This window comes from Sander vitreus, chromosome 2, assembly GCF_031162955.1.
Source record: "Sander vitreus isolate 19-12246 chromosome 2, sanVit1, whole genome shotgun sequence".
Classification (NCBI taxonomy): domain Eukaryota; kingdom Metazoa; phylum Chordata; class Actinopteri; order Perciformes; family Percidae; genus Sander; species Sander vitreus.
Genome location: NC_135856.1, coordinates 26,380,756 through 26,399,626, shown reverse-complemented (window position 1 = coordinate 26,399,626; position 18,871 = coordinate 26,380,756). Strand labels below are relative to the sequence as shown.

The following is an 18,871-nucleotide window of genomic DNA, read 5'->3' as shown; positions in this document are numbered from 1 at the left end:
GTAGGTTAATCATTTTCATAAGATCATCACAGTGAGTGTTGCATGTAAAATCGTAATTTGCTAAGTAACTATAGCAGTCAAATAAATGTAGTAAAGTAGAAGTATAAAGTAGCCTACAATGGAAGTACTCAAGAAAAGTACCTCAAAATTGTACTTATGTACAGTACTTGGGTAAATGTAATTAGTCATTTTCCATCACCGCAAAAATTCCCAAATATGAAATGTTGTCTAAATACAGGCAGAATTGTATGTACAGAAATGATGCCAGCTTTACCCGACACTAATGGTGACTGATGAAATTGTAATAAATGAATCACCGTATAATTATTAAGATACCACACAAAGCATATTCCATTTCAACGTTTTACTGATTTGGCAAAGTTTTAAAAACAGATTATGTCATTTCACAGCTTTGAATACAAGAAGCCTATTTATTAATGAGAATATAAAACAAGTAATGAAACATTTTCAAAGTCATTAGCCTACATGACATTCCTCAATACACTGACAAGAAAACAGCGATACCAGTAAATATTATAGCAGTTTTTTCAATATAAGAACAGAGGGAAGAGAAAGAGACTGAAGTAATAGAAAATCAAGAGTAGGTTTGGTCACTTTCCAGAAAGAGAGAACAGATTAGTAAAGTAGCAAAGAGAGACAGAAATGAAGAGATTTTAAGATATTTTAAAATTGGCACATTCATAGTACGTCAGGGTGTGCAGTAGTTAATAAGGTTGCTACACCAAGGAGGAAGAGGGTACTGTTGAAAGATAGTAGGTTAGAGTTTGGGGACCATGCAGTGAATTCAGGCTGTTGTTGTCATTAGTGGTTACAACCACAGCAAAGATGGCTGCCGGGTGACAGTAAAGCACTGATACAACTGTTTTTCATCTCAAACAGCTCCTCCCTTTGTCTGTCACTGTTTTTGGCAACATGAATGACTCTTCGCCTTTACCAGAAGAGTAGTGCTCCAGTTAAAGTCTGTTTTTTTTTGTGTTTTTTTGGTTTTTTAGAAGAAAAAAATGTACATTTTCTGCACTTGCTTCTCACGTCGCTGTTCTGAATTCATGCGGGCTAACGCAACCGACACATCATCACCGATCTAGAGTCAGCTCTCGAATGTACCGCAGAACTGCTGCCGAGTCCAGCTGTGCTCTGTCCAGTAACAGTTCTCGAGGCACAACAAAGGGAAAGAAGAGGGAAAGCAGGGTGTAATTTGACATACAGGCACTCTTGAACAGCCACACTGCAACACTGTAACAGGTCAGACAGAGTGCGTTTTTACGGCGTCAGACCAGGCGTCACCACGCAGAGACTCAGATGCACACAAACACACATGCTCACATGTGCAAGCAAAGGTGCACCTTTAAACGCAAGAGCGCGCGCACACACGCACAAACGCACACACACACAAACACACTTTTCAGGATAAAAACGAAGGAGAAACAAAGATTTCAGGTCCTTCTCTGCTCGTCTCCGATGGATTAGATCAGTGGTCTCTCTCAGAGCTGGTTCATGTTAACATTACTAATGTTAAAGTAACTAGCAGTTATAGTAGCTTCATATCAGTAGCCTTTCAATGACACTGCAGTGGTGCAGTGGTGCTTTAAACTGGTTTGTCCAGTCGTTAGCGGCAGTCCTGCCAGGAGGGGATTTAAACACGGGTTCGATCCCCTCGTTTGTTACAGCTCCCACTTTCAATAAGTGCAAAAAATCTTCATCGTCATCCTCAACAACAAATACTTCTTGTCAATTTCTTCATCTTCGTCAGTGCCTGTGCTAATGCTGCCCAACAATGGAGCATAGGCATCATAGACAGATCCAAGATCAGTATTCAGCAGGAGAATACATTCTGCTCCGAATCAGCGGCAGGTGTCAAGAGCAGTCATAAGGGCTTGTCAATCACAGTCACACCTGTGGTTAAAAACAACAAAAGAATAAGATGGTGCACCGCTATCGCCACACTTTATATACTTTTTTATACATAGCACATGTTGAAAATGTCTAGTATAAATGTAAAAATAATGGAACTAAATCAAAGCAAAAGGTTTTTGTGTCCAGTATAGTTACTGTTGCTAGCACTGTTAAAAGTAAAAATATTTTTTTTCTTGATATATTGTCTTTTTTAAGATAAGATAACATTTTATTGATTCCCGGGAAGAAATGAGGTGTTAAAAAAGTGACAAGCACTAGTTAAAGTGACAAAAGTGATGTGCCGGTATCTACCTGTAGAACAGAATTCAGTAAAAGCAGACACAACTTTTATCACATAATTATGATATGATTCTCCTAAAGGTTGATACAAAATATTAATTGAACTAAGGCCAAAGCTCAACCTTTTTCAAAAGTTATCTCTCACTGTAGTTTAGCTACAAACTGTTAAGTTAGACCTGGCATAAGTTTTCAACATGTATGTTCACATCTGTAGCCTACACACCTGCATAGCTGCGTCCTGTGCTCATGCAGGACTGCAGTAGAGTCCACTTGTCCGAGTTTGGATTGTAGAACTCCACAGAGGCTAAATTGCAGCTGCCGTCGTCTCCTCCCACCACATACAGTACGTTGTTTACAGCACACACACCTGAAAACACAAACACACACAATGAAGATGAATGGACGTCTAACACCTCACACCCGAGGATATCTGGTGGACAGACTTGCTGCTTTACCTGCGTTGCGTCGACACATGTTCATGTCAGCAACCTGCCGCCAGGTGTTTGAGGCCGGATCATAAACTTCGCAGCTCTTCCTCACCAATGGACCGTCATGACCCCCCACAGCATAGAGTAAACCTTTTAACACACCGACACCTGAGGAAGACACCGGACACAAGATCTGGTCACCGTTTCTGTCTTATCATGAATTTCCCTTGCATAGCAATTATGTATTGTTGTTTTGATGGATGCGTCTGTGAGAATGGTTTGTCTGATCAAAAATTATAGGACATGCCATCCCATCTGTATCCTCTATCTACGCCACGCGGACCAGCCATAAAGCGCAGAAAGTGCTAGATGACCCCTCCCACCCTGCCAGGTGACTACTGCCCTCTGGAAATAGAGTTCAAAGTCTCAGGGGCAAAACATCCCGCTTTTGTAACAGTACTTACCCTGGCACTATTAGGCTCCTTAATGCTCAGGCACCTTGCAGAGTAAATCTGTACTAAATGCACCTTATTCAAATGCACTTTATAGACTGCACAAGACACTTCATGGGAAGTTGCAATAGCACAAGGTCTTTACAGCTTTTTTACTGGTTTGAATGATTGTCTATGTGATGTCTGTTATGTACTGTATGTTCCTGCGTATGTATTGCCTTCTTTGAACCTGATTGGCACCAAGACAAATTCCAATCAACTGTGTTGACATGGCAATAAAGTATTGAACTTGAACTGAACTGTCAGTTGAATTACCTTTCTAAAAACTGAGCCACGCACACAAACACACACTGACCTGCTCCACTGCGTCGCGTGCCCATCTCTGAGATGTAGCTCCACGTGTTGCTTTTAGAGTTGTAAGCTTCTACTGTACTCAGACATTGCCTGGTCGCACCATCGTAACCTCCAACTGCATACAGGATCCCTGAAAACACACACACAAGAAATACATGCAACTCAGAATAAGGGGTGGCACAGTCATGGACAAAATAATAGAAACACATTAAAACACAATATGGTAGCGATGCAGGAAATATAAAAGTTTGCAAAACTCAAAACATTGAAAGGTTTTGAGGCAATTTACCCAAAAAAAATATTTTTAGCAATTTAATTATTAGGCTTTTTCTCGACTTTATAACTTTTACTTGGGTTATGTACTTATTTCTCTTTGTCTCTTTCCCCTTTCCTTCTTTCTGTGAAGCACCTCTGTAAAGTTGTTCAGCTAGTTTAATAAAGTTTGCATGCTTTGATTTAGTGTTCTTTATTATTAAGGGTCTACTTGTAATCATTTTGATTATGCTATTTTTATGTTTTTTAAAGACAAGTGCAATTATGCATTATTCTATCAAGCTTTAAGCCAGTTCCTGTCTCTACAAACTGTCTTCAACACCTCTGATAGTTTCAAAAATAAAAACAAGTTATGTGCTTTGAAAAAAAACACGTATTCATTGCAGGACTATTTTATGGTTTATAAAGTGCTTCTGTTATTTTGATCTATTCCTAAACACTGTCAAACTGAACTGGGAATAGTATTCACCATTGACAACACCCACTCCTACACTGCTTCGCCGGGTACTCATGGGTAACACATGGAACCACTCGTTTGTCTTCACGTTGTACGCCTCGATTGTCGACAGACCTGCAAACACACACACACACACACACACACACACACACACAACATGCATCAAAAACACCATGAAAAGCCACATATTATATAATTTCCTGTTGTTACACTAACAGCCTGTAGGGATTCAGTGTCTTGAACTCTTTCTGTCTCACTGATCACGGCAATTTAAAAAACATGTTAATGTCACAGTCACACACGTGTACCTGTGCTGCCGTCAAAGCCCCCCACAGCGTACAGGAGTCCATTGAGCACAGCGGCCCCGAGCGTTGATCGACGGTCTTGCATGCTGCTCATGCTCGTCCAGCGGTCCATCACCGGGTCGTAACAGTCGACGGTCCGCACACGCAAAGAACCGTTGAAACCACCAACTGCGTACACACACCCACCCACGTACACCACACCTAAAAGGCAATAAGACAGAAAACACTCAGGTAAACACAAATATCTACTAAAAGACACACACTCAAACAGCCTGGTCTCGTGAGGCTGAATGTTGAAGCAACCTCAGAGTGAAAATGTCATAAAGTGGGGGGTAAACTTGGTCGAGGTCACTTTCTTGTGTCTTATCTTATCTTCTTTTCTTTGTAAATGGCACACATCAATGTGAATTCTGTGTCAAAATATTAACATGCTGTACTTTCCCATCACATTTTAAATAATTCTTGAGTAAAAATCGCATCAAGTGTGAGAGAATCCTTGATTAGTTTTCCCTTTGGTTCAAATGGGCCTGCAGTAAACGTATAACGTTGAGGACAGAGCTGTGCCCATGGCAGCTTTACGCTTACCTATGTGGTTTTCAGCGTAGTTTTTTAGTAGTGTGTTTCTGCTGATGTTGCAACCTCGTAACAAATTACCAAACTTGTTTCCTTCCATGCATCTTCACAGTGAGGCCTATCTGTGGGCGTATGTGGTGGAACAGAGTCAGAAACATGCCACCAGGGGGCATTGTAAAAGAGTTATGCTGTTTACCCAGATTACCTTTAAATATGTGCAATACTTGTGCCAAACAAGAATGCCTTAGATTAGAATATGGATTTTGATCGCAGATGGATTGAATCTCAAAGCCACGATAGCAAAGACCTGACCAGAGAGCATCATAAAGACAGAAGTTACCTCCGCCTGTAGCTGTGTCTGTATTTCTAAACTGAATACATCATAATGGGTCGACAAGGCCTCCTCCCTTTTCATACACTGTAAAGACATACAGCCTTCTTTTACCAGACTTTGGACAAAATAACTAGTGTGAATTTTGTAAAATAGTGTTCAGGTGAATATATATATATATATATATATATATATATATATATATATATATATATATATATATATATATATATATATATACGCACTGTAACTGTACGGTTAGTTTTGTGGTCAATGTTTTTTTTATCCAAAGGGTCCCCATTTAATAATCTTGTACATAAGATTGCATTGGATATATTTTGTGTCCCTTGTGTCCACAAGGGGTGTGTGAAAAGTAAGAGTTTTAACTAAAGTGTCACTTTTTTTCCTTTATTAGATTATGCAAAACCTAATTGTGTTGAGGAATACTTGAAACAACCATAAAGACTTCAGTCACTGGAAACTATACATTTGAACTACACTGATAGAAAACCCACTAGAAGGCCTGAACACCACTGCTCTCATCAGCAAACTAAATATGTTATTAATCACATATTAACTGAAGCTATACGGATACAGTATATTAAATATTAAAGGTGCTCTAAGCGATGTTGGGTGACGTCACTTCTTGTTGTTGACTTTCGAAGTATTTTCAAACAAAACGAGACTAGCTCGCCCCTCCCTCCTCCACCATGTTTTTTTTACAGTGTGTTCAGGGGACAGGCAGCTCGCGGATAGTGAGGAGATGTTTGCTGTATGTGACAAAAAATGTTGTAGCCTAAAAAACGTGTGACATCGCTTAGAGCACCTTTAACCTTGTACACAATCTGCTAATAACACTGGTAATGTATCATGGATGCAACCTGTCCAGTTTACCAACGGCTTTTACACTTTAGTGGCTGTTTAAGGGCAAAGTCCCGGTCATTTTATTGCAAGTCGATAAGGACCACCTTGAATGAAATATTAGTTTGGGGATTTGGGGAGTAGGTGACCATTTAGTGTGGCGTTCAGGTGTTGTGATGGAGCAGCATTCTTTGGAGGATCCAATCCATTAACTGTGATGTAGTTTATGCTGTTGTTGAGGGTTTCCTACCTGCTCTGCACCTCCTGGTCGGGAGCTCAGCCACCTGGTACCATCGCTGCTCCTCAAAGTCATAACATTCAACACTGCGGATGGCCTTAGGAGCCTGGCCTCCAACAACAACCATCACCTACACAGGACAGAATCAGCAGAGCCATTACATGAAGGATTGCACATCAACTATTGTTGCTTTCTTATTATCTAAGAGAGGAGAAACTTAGCGGAGGTTGTGTAAATACCTTAGGACAGCAGGCCGGAGTCCTCATGCGTGTGCGTGCGGTTTTCATTAGAGCTCTCTGGTCAGCTGGCAGCAAGTGGTACTTCATGGCCTCGATCAGGTAGTCTTTACACGCACTGCTATTCTTAATCAGAGACTCCTCCTCCACCCGCTAACATAACCACACAGGTAGAGAGGAGCCAATCAGCCAACTGGATTTACAAAGTGATGGATTATGCTGAGACGCAGAAATAACTAAAATCATACGAACTACAATCAAAGGAACACCCATAATATTAATCCAAAATCCAAACTAGTACTGATAACTGACAGATCTAATGTTTCGTAACAAATGTGTCTTTATATTTGACCTGAACGTTAATAATCCAATGATATTAAATGTTCTGTTTAGTTAGTGAGTTTGTAGAAATGGGGGGTGGGTGACATGTTTTTCCTTAATTGGATTAAATACTAGACTGTCCAACTTTAAGACTAATGTAAAATAATCAAACATCAGAAACATTAGCTGCTCACGAACAACACAATTGCCTTTCCCTAAAAAAATGCACTGATGACATCCTATTGTGGTATTAATGGAGTCTTTTTACATGCAGCCAAAGATGTAAGTAACCCGCAGTTGTTTTGTTAGCAGTGAAAGCAAATCAGTCAACAACACACCTACAGATCATTCTTGTCTGTGAGAGGGAAACAACTGCAAAATCCACTCCGTGGAAGTTAAATAAAAAAAAAAAACAGTTGAGCTCTGCTTGCTTGTATCTGGGTGTTTGAGCTCCTTTGATACCCAAAATAAATAACAATAGGGAACTGATTAAAATGTAAATCCTGCTTCCAATACTGCCTGATGACATAGTTCTACTCTCTTGTATATACTTACACGATTCTCCACTTTATATTGCATCTTATGCTTTACCTCTACATTTTTATACTTTAAACTACCCATATTTACATTTTGTCCTGCATTCCCATGTCCAATATTGAGCCTCATTTATATTTTTAATTACTTTTTTACATTCTCCTACTTACTGCGCTGTACATACCCTTGCTTTTTCACTTTTGCTTTAATTTTTTTTTTTTATATTTTGAATTTTTTAAATGTCAATAATAGTGCATTTGTATAATACATATAACTATATCATATGGAGATGATAACCAAGCATTTGATGTCAAACGGCAGTATCATTATGTATGTGACGAATAATAAATCTTTGAATCTTGGGGAAAAGACAACCATGTTGGAAGGTCACTTTAACGCCTGCTTTAACATTTGGACCAATCTTTCCTGAACTGTATCAGAGCAGCAGTAAAACAGTGAAAGTCATCAATACCTGGCGATATTCGCATTTGTTGTCACTATCCTGGACAGAGAAGGTTGAGCATCTTAATAATTGTGCACACCGCATAACATGCAGACGGTCTAATCACATTCACTGGTAATGATTCTTTAAACAACAATATGGAAATGTGAACAAGTAGAAACAACAGTCCAGTTTAGCGCGCAGCTCGTTTTAAACCTCTGCGAGTTCTGATTTAGCTTTGACCAGTCCTAAACGACAGATAAGATAAGTCCAGGGTTTTTCATGCACAGAGGAATTTTTGGCGCCCCCCCAAAGAGGTTTTAGCCAGCACCAAAGGAAAATCACCAGCGCCAAAATGATAAGAATGGAGAGAAAAAATAGCACTTCAAATCCTCTCCGACTGTGTTTAATAGCAATTTACCAAACAACCGTAAAAACAAGCAGAACATAAACTTGAATAAGAACGCTAATCTCAGTTCACCGTCCAGAGTCAGGCTGTATCAGACTCTCCTGGTTATTTTTTTAAGATTATTTTTTGGGCTTTTGCGCCTTTATTTGATAGGACAGCTAGGTGAGAAAGGGGAGAGAGGGGGGGAAGACATGCAGGAAATCGTCACAGGTCGGATTCAAACCCTGGACCTCTGCGTCGAGGCATAAACTTCCAAGTATATGTGCGCCTACTGAGCAAACCCGGCCACTCTCCTGGTTATTTTAACGGTGGTATTTCAATATTACTTTTTTTAAGCAGTTTTGTTGATTGCGGTTTCACTCACTCAAGCATAATCAACATTTTTGTTTATCAAACTGTAAGAAATAACAGACAAATGCATATAGACTTCTGTCAAATAAGGTAACACAGACTTCAGACCGATCATGCTTACTGTAGTTCCGTTCTGTACAGAGCAACAGCCATATTCAGTGTAAGAGCCTAAACAAAAACATGCAGAGGCAGACACTCATACCTGGACCAGGTATTCTCTGGAGAGAAGCGGCAGGCGAACATGTTCCATCAGGTGAGCCAAGTGTTCCTGCCGGACATCTTTATCATGGTTGACCCAAGCTATCACCGCCTCAAACACCTACACAATAAAGTACACAGAGACACTTTAAGCACATCAGGTCCAAACAGTTGGTTGTGCTGTCCTACCTGCGTATATTGAGCAGAGTGAATGTGCGTATACCTTCTCCTCTGTGGGGATGGTGAGCTTGTCGCTGGCGATCAGGCTGGACACTTGCTCCATGCCCAAATTGAGGAACTCTTCACTCCCAACCACCTCAGAGAAATGTTGCTCTGTCAGCAAAAGCATCAAATGAAAAAAACTACCCCGTGACCGCAGATAAATACAGCTTTTTATTGATCTCTCAACATAGTCATTAAATAAACCTGTTCTCATTCAATAAACCTGTTCTCATTCTGTCTCATCCACCGTCCCACATCCTCCAGGATAAACACAAACCCATTTTAGAACAGGAATAAGAGCTGTTCACACACACACACACACACACACGCACACACACACACACACAAACCTGCATAGGTGTTTGCCTGTGTGAGGAGCTGAGAGCAGGCGTGTAGGTCAGCGAAGGCTCGTATCCCCAGACAGTTGGATGGATGAAGCTGAGAGCTCAGGAACTCACAACAAGCCTTTTTCACCTCGTTGAGCTGGAGCAGGCCGGCGGCAGGCAGCAATGCCTGTCAAACACACACACACACACACACACACACACACACACACAATATAGCATAACGTACTATATAATAGGGCTGGGCAATATGAATAAAAATCAAATATTTTTGAATATTGTGACGATATTGTAGGGTTGACAATTGGTGCTTTCACAAAACAGTTACACAATGAGATTTGCGATTAAAAAAAAATCTGCAGTAATGTGGCTATAATGACTAAGTGGGTAAAGTAAAATATTAGAACAGCTAACAGTCTGGTATGTTCAGAAACTTACATCACTTCACTGTAATGCAGTCTGTAAAGACAACACTTACGTCATATTATGATATCCAAAATCTAAGATGATATCTAGTCTCATATCACAATATCGATATAATATTGATATATTGCCCAGCCCGACTATATAATGCAGAATGAATTAAATTAAAAATGAATTAAATTAAAGAGGTGACAGGTTGGCCTGGTGTGTAGAGACACAATCTTTATGTCAGTTCATCACAGGTTCAGTCACCCAAAATAACCCGCTTGTCACTGCTACAGTTAAGTGAGAAACTTATTTTGAGACTTCTCTGATAAAATGCATTATGTGTGTGTTAAAGTACAAGGTCTGTTTCCCAACTAAACTGTAAATACCAGTAGTCCTTTTAGTTAGTTTAATTACACTTTTCAAAAAGTGAGAATGTACCTCTAGTCAAGGCGTGAGTTAAAAAAATCTGCTTAGATGTGCTTAACACATGATCAAGTGAAAAAAAATATCCTGTTTATATTTTATGATCCATACTTATGATCCATACTGTACCTTATTGTTATTGTAATGTTAGGACTTTTATATTTGCACTCTTTCCACTTTGTATTGCAACTGCTGCACAGCAATTTTCCCTCAGGATATTATCTTATTATTTTATCAATGGGATGTCATTTCTGTACAAACTGTCTGTTGTGACAGGAGAAAGAACAGTTAGGGATGAATCAGAAAGTGCAAACCAATGGGTTTGGTTATCAGTTATGGAAAAAAAGGAAGTTTAATTTGATACGGCTCTGAAAAAAAGCGTGTGTGTGTGTGTGTGTGTGTGTGTGTGTGTGTGTGTGTGTGTGTGTGTGTGTGTGCGTGTGTAAACAGTCATTGATATGAAACAATATTTATGTAGCCAGATTAACGCCAATGAAACCAATTACCTGACTAACAAATACTGCAATATTGGTTTAGCCCATAGAAATTTGGAATTGAAATGTTTGAGTATTAAAGAACAGAAGAGGCTGTGTTTCCATTGACCAGTGTTCAATGCATTGTAGCTGTGGCACAGGATGTGGGTATTCGGATAATGCATATATGTTAGTTTAAATGTGTGTGTGTGTTTACCTGCACGTTTTCCTCTGTGACCTGTATCTCTGCTGTGTAAATGTAGTCGACCAGAAGCCCCAGAGTCCAACCGTCCATCTCCTTTATCCTCACTCTTTTCGCCCGGCTCTCTGCCATCTCACCTGTTGGTACACACGTGTACGACAACCATTACCACACAGGACATAACAAAATAACAACAACAAAAATGGGACACTGAAACACAGTGTGCCAGATGTCCAGCCTGGATGGATGGAAGTGAGTCCTCACCTGTGAACATAGCATGGAAGTAGGGGCTCCCAGCAGCCAGGACCACTCTGTGAGCAACGATCTCTACATCTTCCGCCACTATGGTCACATCACACAACAAGCTCTGGCTGCATGGGCATATGTAAGAGATGGAGAGGTGAGAGGTTACAGTTAAAGTTTAACAGGTGCAACCCAGAGGATGACTGAAGAGAGAGAGAGAGAGAGAGAGAGAGAGAGAGAGAGAGAGAGAGAGAGAGAGAGAGAATCACCTGCGCAGCTCGTTCATGACTTTGAACGCCTTCCTCATGTGCCGAGGGTTGAGAGTGACAGGACCTTGCCTCTCGACGCCATCTTCTTTGTCCAGAGCGTGTGGACAGAGTCTGGTGCACCTGAGAGAGACATTAAAGACAGCCCATTACTGAGGGCAGACATCAGACACACAGTCAAGCAAATATAGCTAGAGTTATTTTCTTCAGCAGGACATTTTGGAGTGTATTATCTTTCATATATGATTTCCACTTACAACAAGCAAAATGACAACCTGTGTTTAAATCGTCATCTACCTCTAAAGTTTGTCTGTCATCAGTTTATGATATAATTAAATTCCATGTAGAACACGGTAGCACCACAAACTGCATCCTGAAAAATGATTATAAAGGTGAATCAACACCTCTCAACTAAAACTGAGCATTATTATGGCAGGGCTGTTGTATTAGAGTGCATTAGTTTTAGCTAGGACTACCTAATAAACTGGCCCCTATTGACACCTGACCACCCCCCTCCCACCCTCTGAGCAGTGTATATGTACCTTTTTGCTTCCATGTTACCATTAAGTAAAGACTCAACCCAACCAGTACTCCTCTGCTGGATTAATACTACCTGGCCCCAGGTTTTATGCGTCTCATTTGGTTTCAGGTGATTTGATCAAAACCACCACTTTATTTAGTAATATGCACCATGTGAGATCAATATAAACTAATAATAGTCTTCTGATGAGCTTTTGACAACATTAGCTAATAATGCAGGGCTGGTCATAGTTGATTATGTACTTAAGCTCCCTAACAAGCAATTAATCAAATTACCTATACTAATTTACACACAGTGAAAAGGGGGGGGGGGGCCTAAATGAAACCAGCCTTGACATAGTAATGTGGCCACTGTGTGTACATTTGTAGTTGTTGCACATCTTTAGCAATTATATTTTTTAAATGATATTAAGCAGTACTTAGTGAAAGAAGTATTCAGATCCTTTACTTAAGTGTAAGTACCAATACCTTCATGTAAAAATACTCCATTACAAGTTAAAGTCCTTCATTTCAAATCCTACTTGAGTCAAAATAGACAATTTTCCAGCAACAATGTACTCATTGTGCAGAAAATGACCCCCATGAGTGATGCATTACTACATTATTAATTTTTAATACTGATGCATCAAGTAGCATTTACTGTTGTAGGCTACTGTAGCTGCTAGAGGTAGGAGAGGTCTAGTGGTTTCCAACATAGGGGTCAGAAGCCAAAAGGGTTGGAAGCTACTTGGTATTGTATTTTATAAGCATATCATGTTTTGAATGTAAAATCTCTGAATCTCTGATATCTGAAACTAGAAACTAAAGCTGTCATATAAATGTAGTGAATTCAAGAAAGGTAGCCCACAATATTTGCTTCTAAAAGAATAGAGTAAAAAGTATAAAACAGCAGAAATATAAATTACTCAAGAAAAGTAGCCTACAAGTAACTCACAATTGTAAATATTCTTTCTACCACTGTTCAGCACATGCTATGGCCTCTCCCTTTCATAATAAAACATCAAACACAAATCATGCTGCTCATGCCAAAACCACATGGCCCTTGTTTTCTGTCACACACCCACATACACATGGCTACATAGCAGTTAACACACATCACCTCTGCCATAAGCAAAAACAACACCCAACAAATCATAACATTATAAACACAACCACAGATCCCCCACAGCCTGCTGCGGACAGGCTCGGTATCAGTCCCCGGGTATCAGTGACCAGTCCCCCCCCGGTCAGTAAGCAGCCACACCGGCTGCCCGCTGTCTCTGTCAATGCGGCACCATCAGTCAAGCAGCCACTGAGAAACGTCAACACACACTCGTTTTTTTTTTGCACTTACAGCGGATGACTGTCCATGATTCCGGTGTTTTTCAGAGGCTGAAAACTTGGCCCAGCGGCATGCACCATTCCATATCCACAATGTCGTCTTTAATGGGTCTAAATTCAAGCGTGAATCGCGGCGACCAGCTGTCCAGAGGCGGTGAGACGGGCTGACGGCAGCCCCATTAAATCAGCCTGTTTCATATGAATACACAGCCCGACTGCGGTGACACTCAGTAACAAACACGTTGCGATTCAACCCGGCTGTTGTACCCTGCGGACTGCTTCTTCTGTCGGTAGCCCAGACAACAAAATACACGCAGAAAGGGAGCCGACCAGCAGCGTCAAATGGTTTAATGTGATTTTATTTGTTGCCTCTTTTGCCTCCTGGGTGTATACGGGCGCGTGAGGCGGACGGACAAGGCTACCTGTTATTTTCCAACCGCTGATTATAAACGCACAAACAAGGACATATCTGCAAAGACGGTCCTCTGAGCAGCCAAGGCGTCCCACAAGAAAGCACTGTCTCCCTCTAGCTGTGGAAGACTGACCGGGGAGGAGGCTCATCATAATAGGAACACTCATGGTGAATAAATAAAAGTTAAAAATAAAATAAATAAATACTGAAATGTGTTTATGAGTCAAAATGTTTGACTCAGTATCTGATTATTTTGAAGTTACAGTCCCATATGGTTATATGTTTTTATCTTGTGGGCAAAAGATAAATAACTTGTTCCCACAAAAAAAAAAAAAAAAAGAGAGAAGAACAAAAAGACAAAATTATGTAATACAACTATTTAAAAATAAAATAAAAGCTGAGAATATAATTTAGACAAGACAAAATATTAATATCTCTCTTTGACTAACTCATTAATTTATGACTTACCACGAGTATTTGTATTTTCATGATGCTAGTTTTATCAGTGTTTTTTTCCTGGCAGAAATGGGCTTCCATAAGATAAAGATTGCACAGATTGCTAGAAGATGCATAACAAGGGTTTTCACAATTACAGCTGATTCAGTTAAGTAGACATTATCTTAATAAGAGAATGTATAAAAAAAAAAGAAAACCCCTAGGGTTCTGTACTGAGTTCAGTTCTGGAAATGCAATAATAAATCCATGGTCCCCCTGTTTATCATGTCAAGACCAAAGACCCCTGTTTCCCAAGAAGCTTTGTCCCCACAGTCCATCTGTGAAGATTTGAATCTGGCTGTCCCGTCAATGGACAGGCCATAGCTGTGAAGCTGCGGAGAACAAGTGTGTTATGGTGTGAAGATGCTGAATGCATCAGAGACAACAGGCTGTCAGGAGGTTTAGTCATGGCTGATCTGAAAACATTTCTCCTGTCAGCAGTTTTCTTTTTTACCCACAACAAGACTCCTTTGATATTTATTTACATATAAATGTGTTATTATAAATTAAGCATCATAGTTATTATAGCAATGTGTAAGTAATACAATGCCAGCTACTTACTCCCTTAAGGACAAGCTTTGGTGATTAAAGGAGTACTCCACTGATTTAGTATTGCATTTCCATAAAATGTGAAGACCGTTTGAGCGACAGATTAAAACAAAGAATGGTCAGGATTGAAGCAGCAGAAGCCGGGATCTTGGCTTTGAGTCCTGAGTATAGGTAATGTTCCAAGAATGCTGGATCCCATAATGACCATAACTCTATACAATCTTTGTTAGATCCTCTCTGCTTGGTAAAAGCCCATGTCTTTGAAACTCCAGGTTTTTTTTGTCAGACTTAACAAAGCTCTTCCAGAGCCACAAAAGACATTATACAACTGTGTATGTTGAGTACAACTCTCCATGAATAGTAAACTCATATTCTTGTGTAAAGTTGGTGTAATGTCCCTTTAAATTCTGTTTTCAAACACAAAAAAATGATGCACTGTGTAATGAGAAAAACATCAAGACTTTGGTCCAGAGTCAAAATACTAGACATTTTATTTTTACAGTAAAAAAAAAGAAGTCTGCAACAGAAATATTTACATGAATCAAAACGCTGAAAGTTGAAATAAAACTATGTCGTGATTTTCCCACAGCTGTTCTTCGGTTTTCTCACAGGTTGACACCTGAAAGCAGGCATCACGCGACGTATGTGGTGTGTGGTTTCTTCTTAGTATTTAGGTACGGTCACATTACACTTCAGTCCTGCAAATATTCGCTCCGTCTCCCATTCACTTCATATCAAGCCTGTATGATCGATGAATGCAGACATGTGTTTCCCAGGCGGCTGCAGATAACTTGCAGGTCAGAGTTCAACATCACATTCTTGGTGTGGAACAGTTTAATCTTAATAACAGAAGACTAATGTGATCGCACCTTTGGTGTGTTAATTGGGTTTTAAAGGGGCAGGGGGCAGACTCGCAGAGGCCTGCTCCAAAAAGGCCAGTGGTCCAGGAGGTGGAAGGTCTGAGGGTTTGCGGTGCTGAACGCTCACATCCTCGAGCACTTGTTGCCAGTGGTGCAGTTTGGACAAGTGTTTCTGAACGAGCAATTCTTTCCTCTGTAGCTCATTACGTAACTCTGACACATCCTGAAGTGAGAAAAAAATATATAAATATGTGAGAAGGCGCATTAACAAATGGAGAGAAATAAATAAAATGTAAACACTGACAACATGTCACAAATTCAGGTCCAACAAAGTGGATGGGAGGTGGCGAGAACAACTTCAAATCTGTCAAGATAAATGAAAATGCAAGTCCGTCTAATAATGTACCTCTTTCACCACCTGCTCTGGTTTCTGCACAGACAACTGAAGCCTTTTCTGTAAGAAGAAGCACTCTGTCTGTCGAGCTACATCCAGGAACTTCTGTATGCACTGGTCAACACCTGCAGACAACAGACAAATGAGACATACATCAATATACAGATTACAATTTGAGATTAAGTAAAACTACTACAAACAAACAAATCATCTGAGGCTTTACTCACCAGTCCGAATCTCCTCCTGGTCAGTTCCATTAACGTAGTCTTGGCTTACCAGCGATGCAAAACATGCCTGAAGAATAAATGCATAGAGAACAACAGGAGTACATTTGTTTTTTTTTCCCTAAATGAGTGCATTTTAAAATCCTGCTCCTTAGGGTTTGAGTACTGGTGGTTTTGTAACCCTCTAGTCTCTGACTTGATGAATAAGGATGACAACCAGCACGTCCTTAAAAAATAGGCCATGTCAAATGCTGTTTTGCCATGAGGATCTGTTTCCCCTTGATGGATAGGCTACCAGCTTTCTCTATAAGTAATTAGGGAGAGAAACTCATTTGCCGCACAGTCTGGACTATGATAAAACAGTTTGTGGGATAGTGGAGATGTAATTATTCTGAGATACAAAGTTTCACCTGGTCTAAACAATCAAACTACATATTAATGTACTTTATTTGAAGATTCAAGATATAAGGTTACATATGGCTAAAAGTATGTTTACCTCTAAACATTACACTATACTGAGGTTGAGAACTGACGTTGGGTGATAAAGCTTGGCTCACAGTTGGGGTTGAAGTTCATTCCAAAGTTGTTAGATGGGGTTGCGACCAGGGCTCTGTGCACGCTAGTCAAGTTCTTCTACACCAAACTGGGAAAACCATTTTTTTTTACGGATTTCATTTTGAGCATGGGGGCAAAAGGGTGGAATCCACATCTCCTGGAAATCCCAGCAGCCAAAATTACTATGTTCAGGAGCAGCTTTCAGTTTCATGGTGCCTTGGTTATAGGAACCTGGTATTGTTGCTGTTGGCTTACAGTCACACTATCATGACTTACTGGGACACTTTAATAGAACAGAGCCATTGTTAATGTTTTATTAGTAACATCTGTGCTTTTCCTACTATGAAAGTCAAAATGTCTGCTGGGAAAAAGGCCTGTTGTTTTATTACTTGATAATACATAATATATTTATAGATGTGTACAGGACTACCTAGAAAGCAGTACTGATACGAAGTGGATTATCTTGGTGGAATGACATAACTTGAATTGTCTACCCCAAACTGTTATCACATAAATCTGAAGGCACACTATTTACCACTAGAGTGCCTAGGCTTAGCATAAAAACAGCCCTTGAATAAAAACAAACCAATGTACACATGTGGCCGTATAGTGTATGATTCCCAAAGTAACTAATTAAACTAGTGACAAGAAAGAGTTGTAGTCTTGGCTGTCGCATCCCGAGAAAAGTGAACCAAAGATACAGCTGTGCTATTGTGATGTTATGTAGCTAGCTAGTTGTTTGGGTTTAGGAAATAAAGTTGCACAACGGAAGAAAGGATTCAATTTGACATTTTCTTGTCAGCCGTCAACAACCGACAATTATTTTTTTTGTGTTGGTAAAAGTGGCTGGAGTAGAGAGCTGGAGCGGTCGGGTTAAAGGTTACGATGCCTGGGATCATGTGAAGCTTTGAGTCGGTCTGAAGGTAACGTTAAGATTAGCATTAACGTTAGCTCATTTATTTTAGCGTCTACAGACCAAAGCTATCTATGCATTACTTACTCTTTAATCATCATAAAATTTGTATTTTCATAGCCCTCTCATGTGAGACTGTATTATATTAGCAACGCCAGGGAATTAAACATTAAACCTCACCTAGCTAGCTAAACTAGCTAACAACAGTTAGCACACACAGCTAACGGAAGCTAGCACATTAGCCTCCTACCTCGAAGGAAGCCTCCAGTTCATCCACCAGCGTGTTGTTTCCCGGGGCTCTGGTAGCAGTACCGGGGAAGCCTGGCTGGCCCGGTCCACCGGGACCCCCGACAGGATGCGCAACGGGCGGCTGCTGACCGGAGAACATCCCACTCATGGACGTTGCCATTATGTTTTCAGTCTACCCGGTCTGCACATGCGCACATAGAGGGATGTTTCTGAGTATGGTCGCTTTGGCCAAAAATTGCGAACAACCCTATTTTTTATATTTTACGTATGTCTGGGGTTGTTTTAAATGATGTGGCTAGCTTCAGTTAAGCGTAATCTTGATGGGAATAAGTCAAAAAAACATATATTACACAAAGTTTTTTTTCTCTTCTCAATTTTCTGTATTTTTTCCTTGCGAAATAGTAGATACTTTGACCTCTTTAGGCTTCTACAAATCATTAATCTGAAGCAATATGAAGGAAAAAAACACTATTGGTTAAATGACCTCCTCAAAACTCATGCAGGGACGCAAGCAGCTTTGTTTTAAGCAGTCACAAGCCAAAACCGTTTTAGACAATAGTGTGCTTCCAACTTAGTGGCAGGGGACCACATGCCCCCTCACACAATGAAAGGTCCATAAAGAAATGTTTTTTTTAAAGTTTAATGTAGAATAACTTGACTGGCATTTGGGATAAATGCCAGCTGGGATGAACTTCCAATTTCAGGATTCAGCATTACTAATGCTCCTAATTTCCAAAATCTGGTGGTGAAGCCTTCTCAGAAGAATATATGCTGTGATAGCAGTGCATTAATGCCCATT

The 18,871-nt window shown here is 40.1% G+C and overlaps 2 protein-coding genes across 2 annotated transcripts; both read right to left on the bottom strand.

Annotated features, from left to right (window-relative positions):
* Window positions 1–349: 349 nt before the first annotated feature.
* On the bottom strand, window positions 350–13,890 carry klhl2 (kelch-like family member 2). Its single transcript, XM_078263141.1, has 15 exons — window positions 13,435–13,890; window positions 11,565–11,684; window positions 11,317–11,423; window positions 11,068–11,189; window positions 9,550–9,712; window positions 9,201–9,310; window positions 8,982–9,098; window positions 6,726–6,875; window positions 6,499–6,616; window positions 4,487–4,684; window positions 4,191–4,292; window positions 3,450–3,578; window positions 2,670–2,810; window positions 2,438–2,581; window positions 350–1,914 (listed from the first exon to the last, which is right to left on the bottom strand). The coding sequence occupies exons 1-15, from the start codon at window positions 13,500–13,502 to the stop codon at window positions 1,886–1,888; spliced, it is 1,818 nt and encodes a 605-aa protein (XP_078119267.1). The 5' UTR covers window positions 13,503–13,890; the 3' UTR covers window positions 350–1,885.
* Window positions 13,891–15,350: 1,460 nt separating this feature from the next.
* On the bottom strand, window positions 15,351–18,267 carry med28 (mediator complex subunit 28). The gene is made up of 4 exons (XM_078263129.1): window positions 18,074–18,267; window positions 16,359–16,425; window positions 16,144–16,256; window positions 15,351–15,960 (listed from the first exon to the last, which is right to left on the bottom strand). Exons 1-4 carry the CDS (start codon window positions 18,230–18,232, stop codon window positions 15,757–15,759), a joined length of 543 nt encoding a protein of 180 aa, XP_078119255.1. The 5' UTR covers window positions 18,233–18,267; the 3' UTR covers window positions 15,351–15,756.
* Window positions 18,268–18,871: the final 604 nt, after the last annotated feature.

Coding starts and splice junctions, on each gene's coding strand:
- med28 (XM_078263129.1), bottom strand. CDS start 18,232: ATGGCAACGTCCATGAGTGGGATGTTCTCCGGTCAGCAGCCGCCCGTT. Junction 16,257..16,358: donor CCAGGAGGAGATTCGGACTG/GTGAGTAAAGCC, acceptor TGTTGTCTGCAG/GTGTTGACCAGTGCATACAG. Junction 15,961..16,143: donor CAGAGCAGGTGGTGAAAGAG/GTACATTATTAG, acceptor TTCTCACTTCAG/GATGTGTCAGAGTTACGTAA.
- klhl2 (XM_078263141.1), bottom strand. CDS start 13,502: ATGGTGCATGCCGCTGGGCCAAGTTTTCAGCCTCTGAAAAACACCGGA. Junction 11,190..11,316: donor CTTCCATGCTATGTTCACAG/GTGAGGACTCAC, acceptor GTGTACCAACAG/GTGAGATGGCAGAGAGCCGG. Junction 1,915..2,437: donor CACAGGACGCAGCTATGCAG/GTGTGTAGGCTA, acceptor TTTTAACCACAG/GTGTGACTGTGATTGACAAG.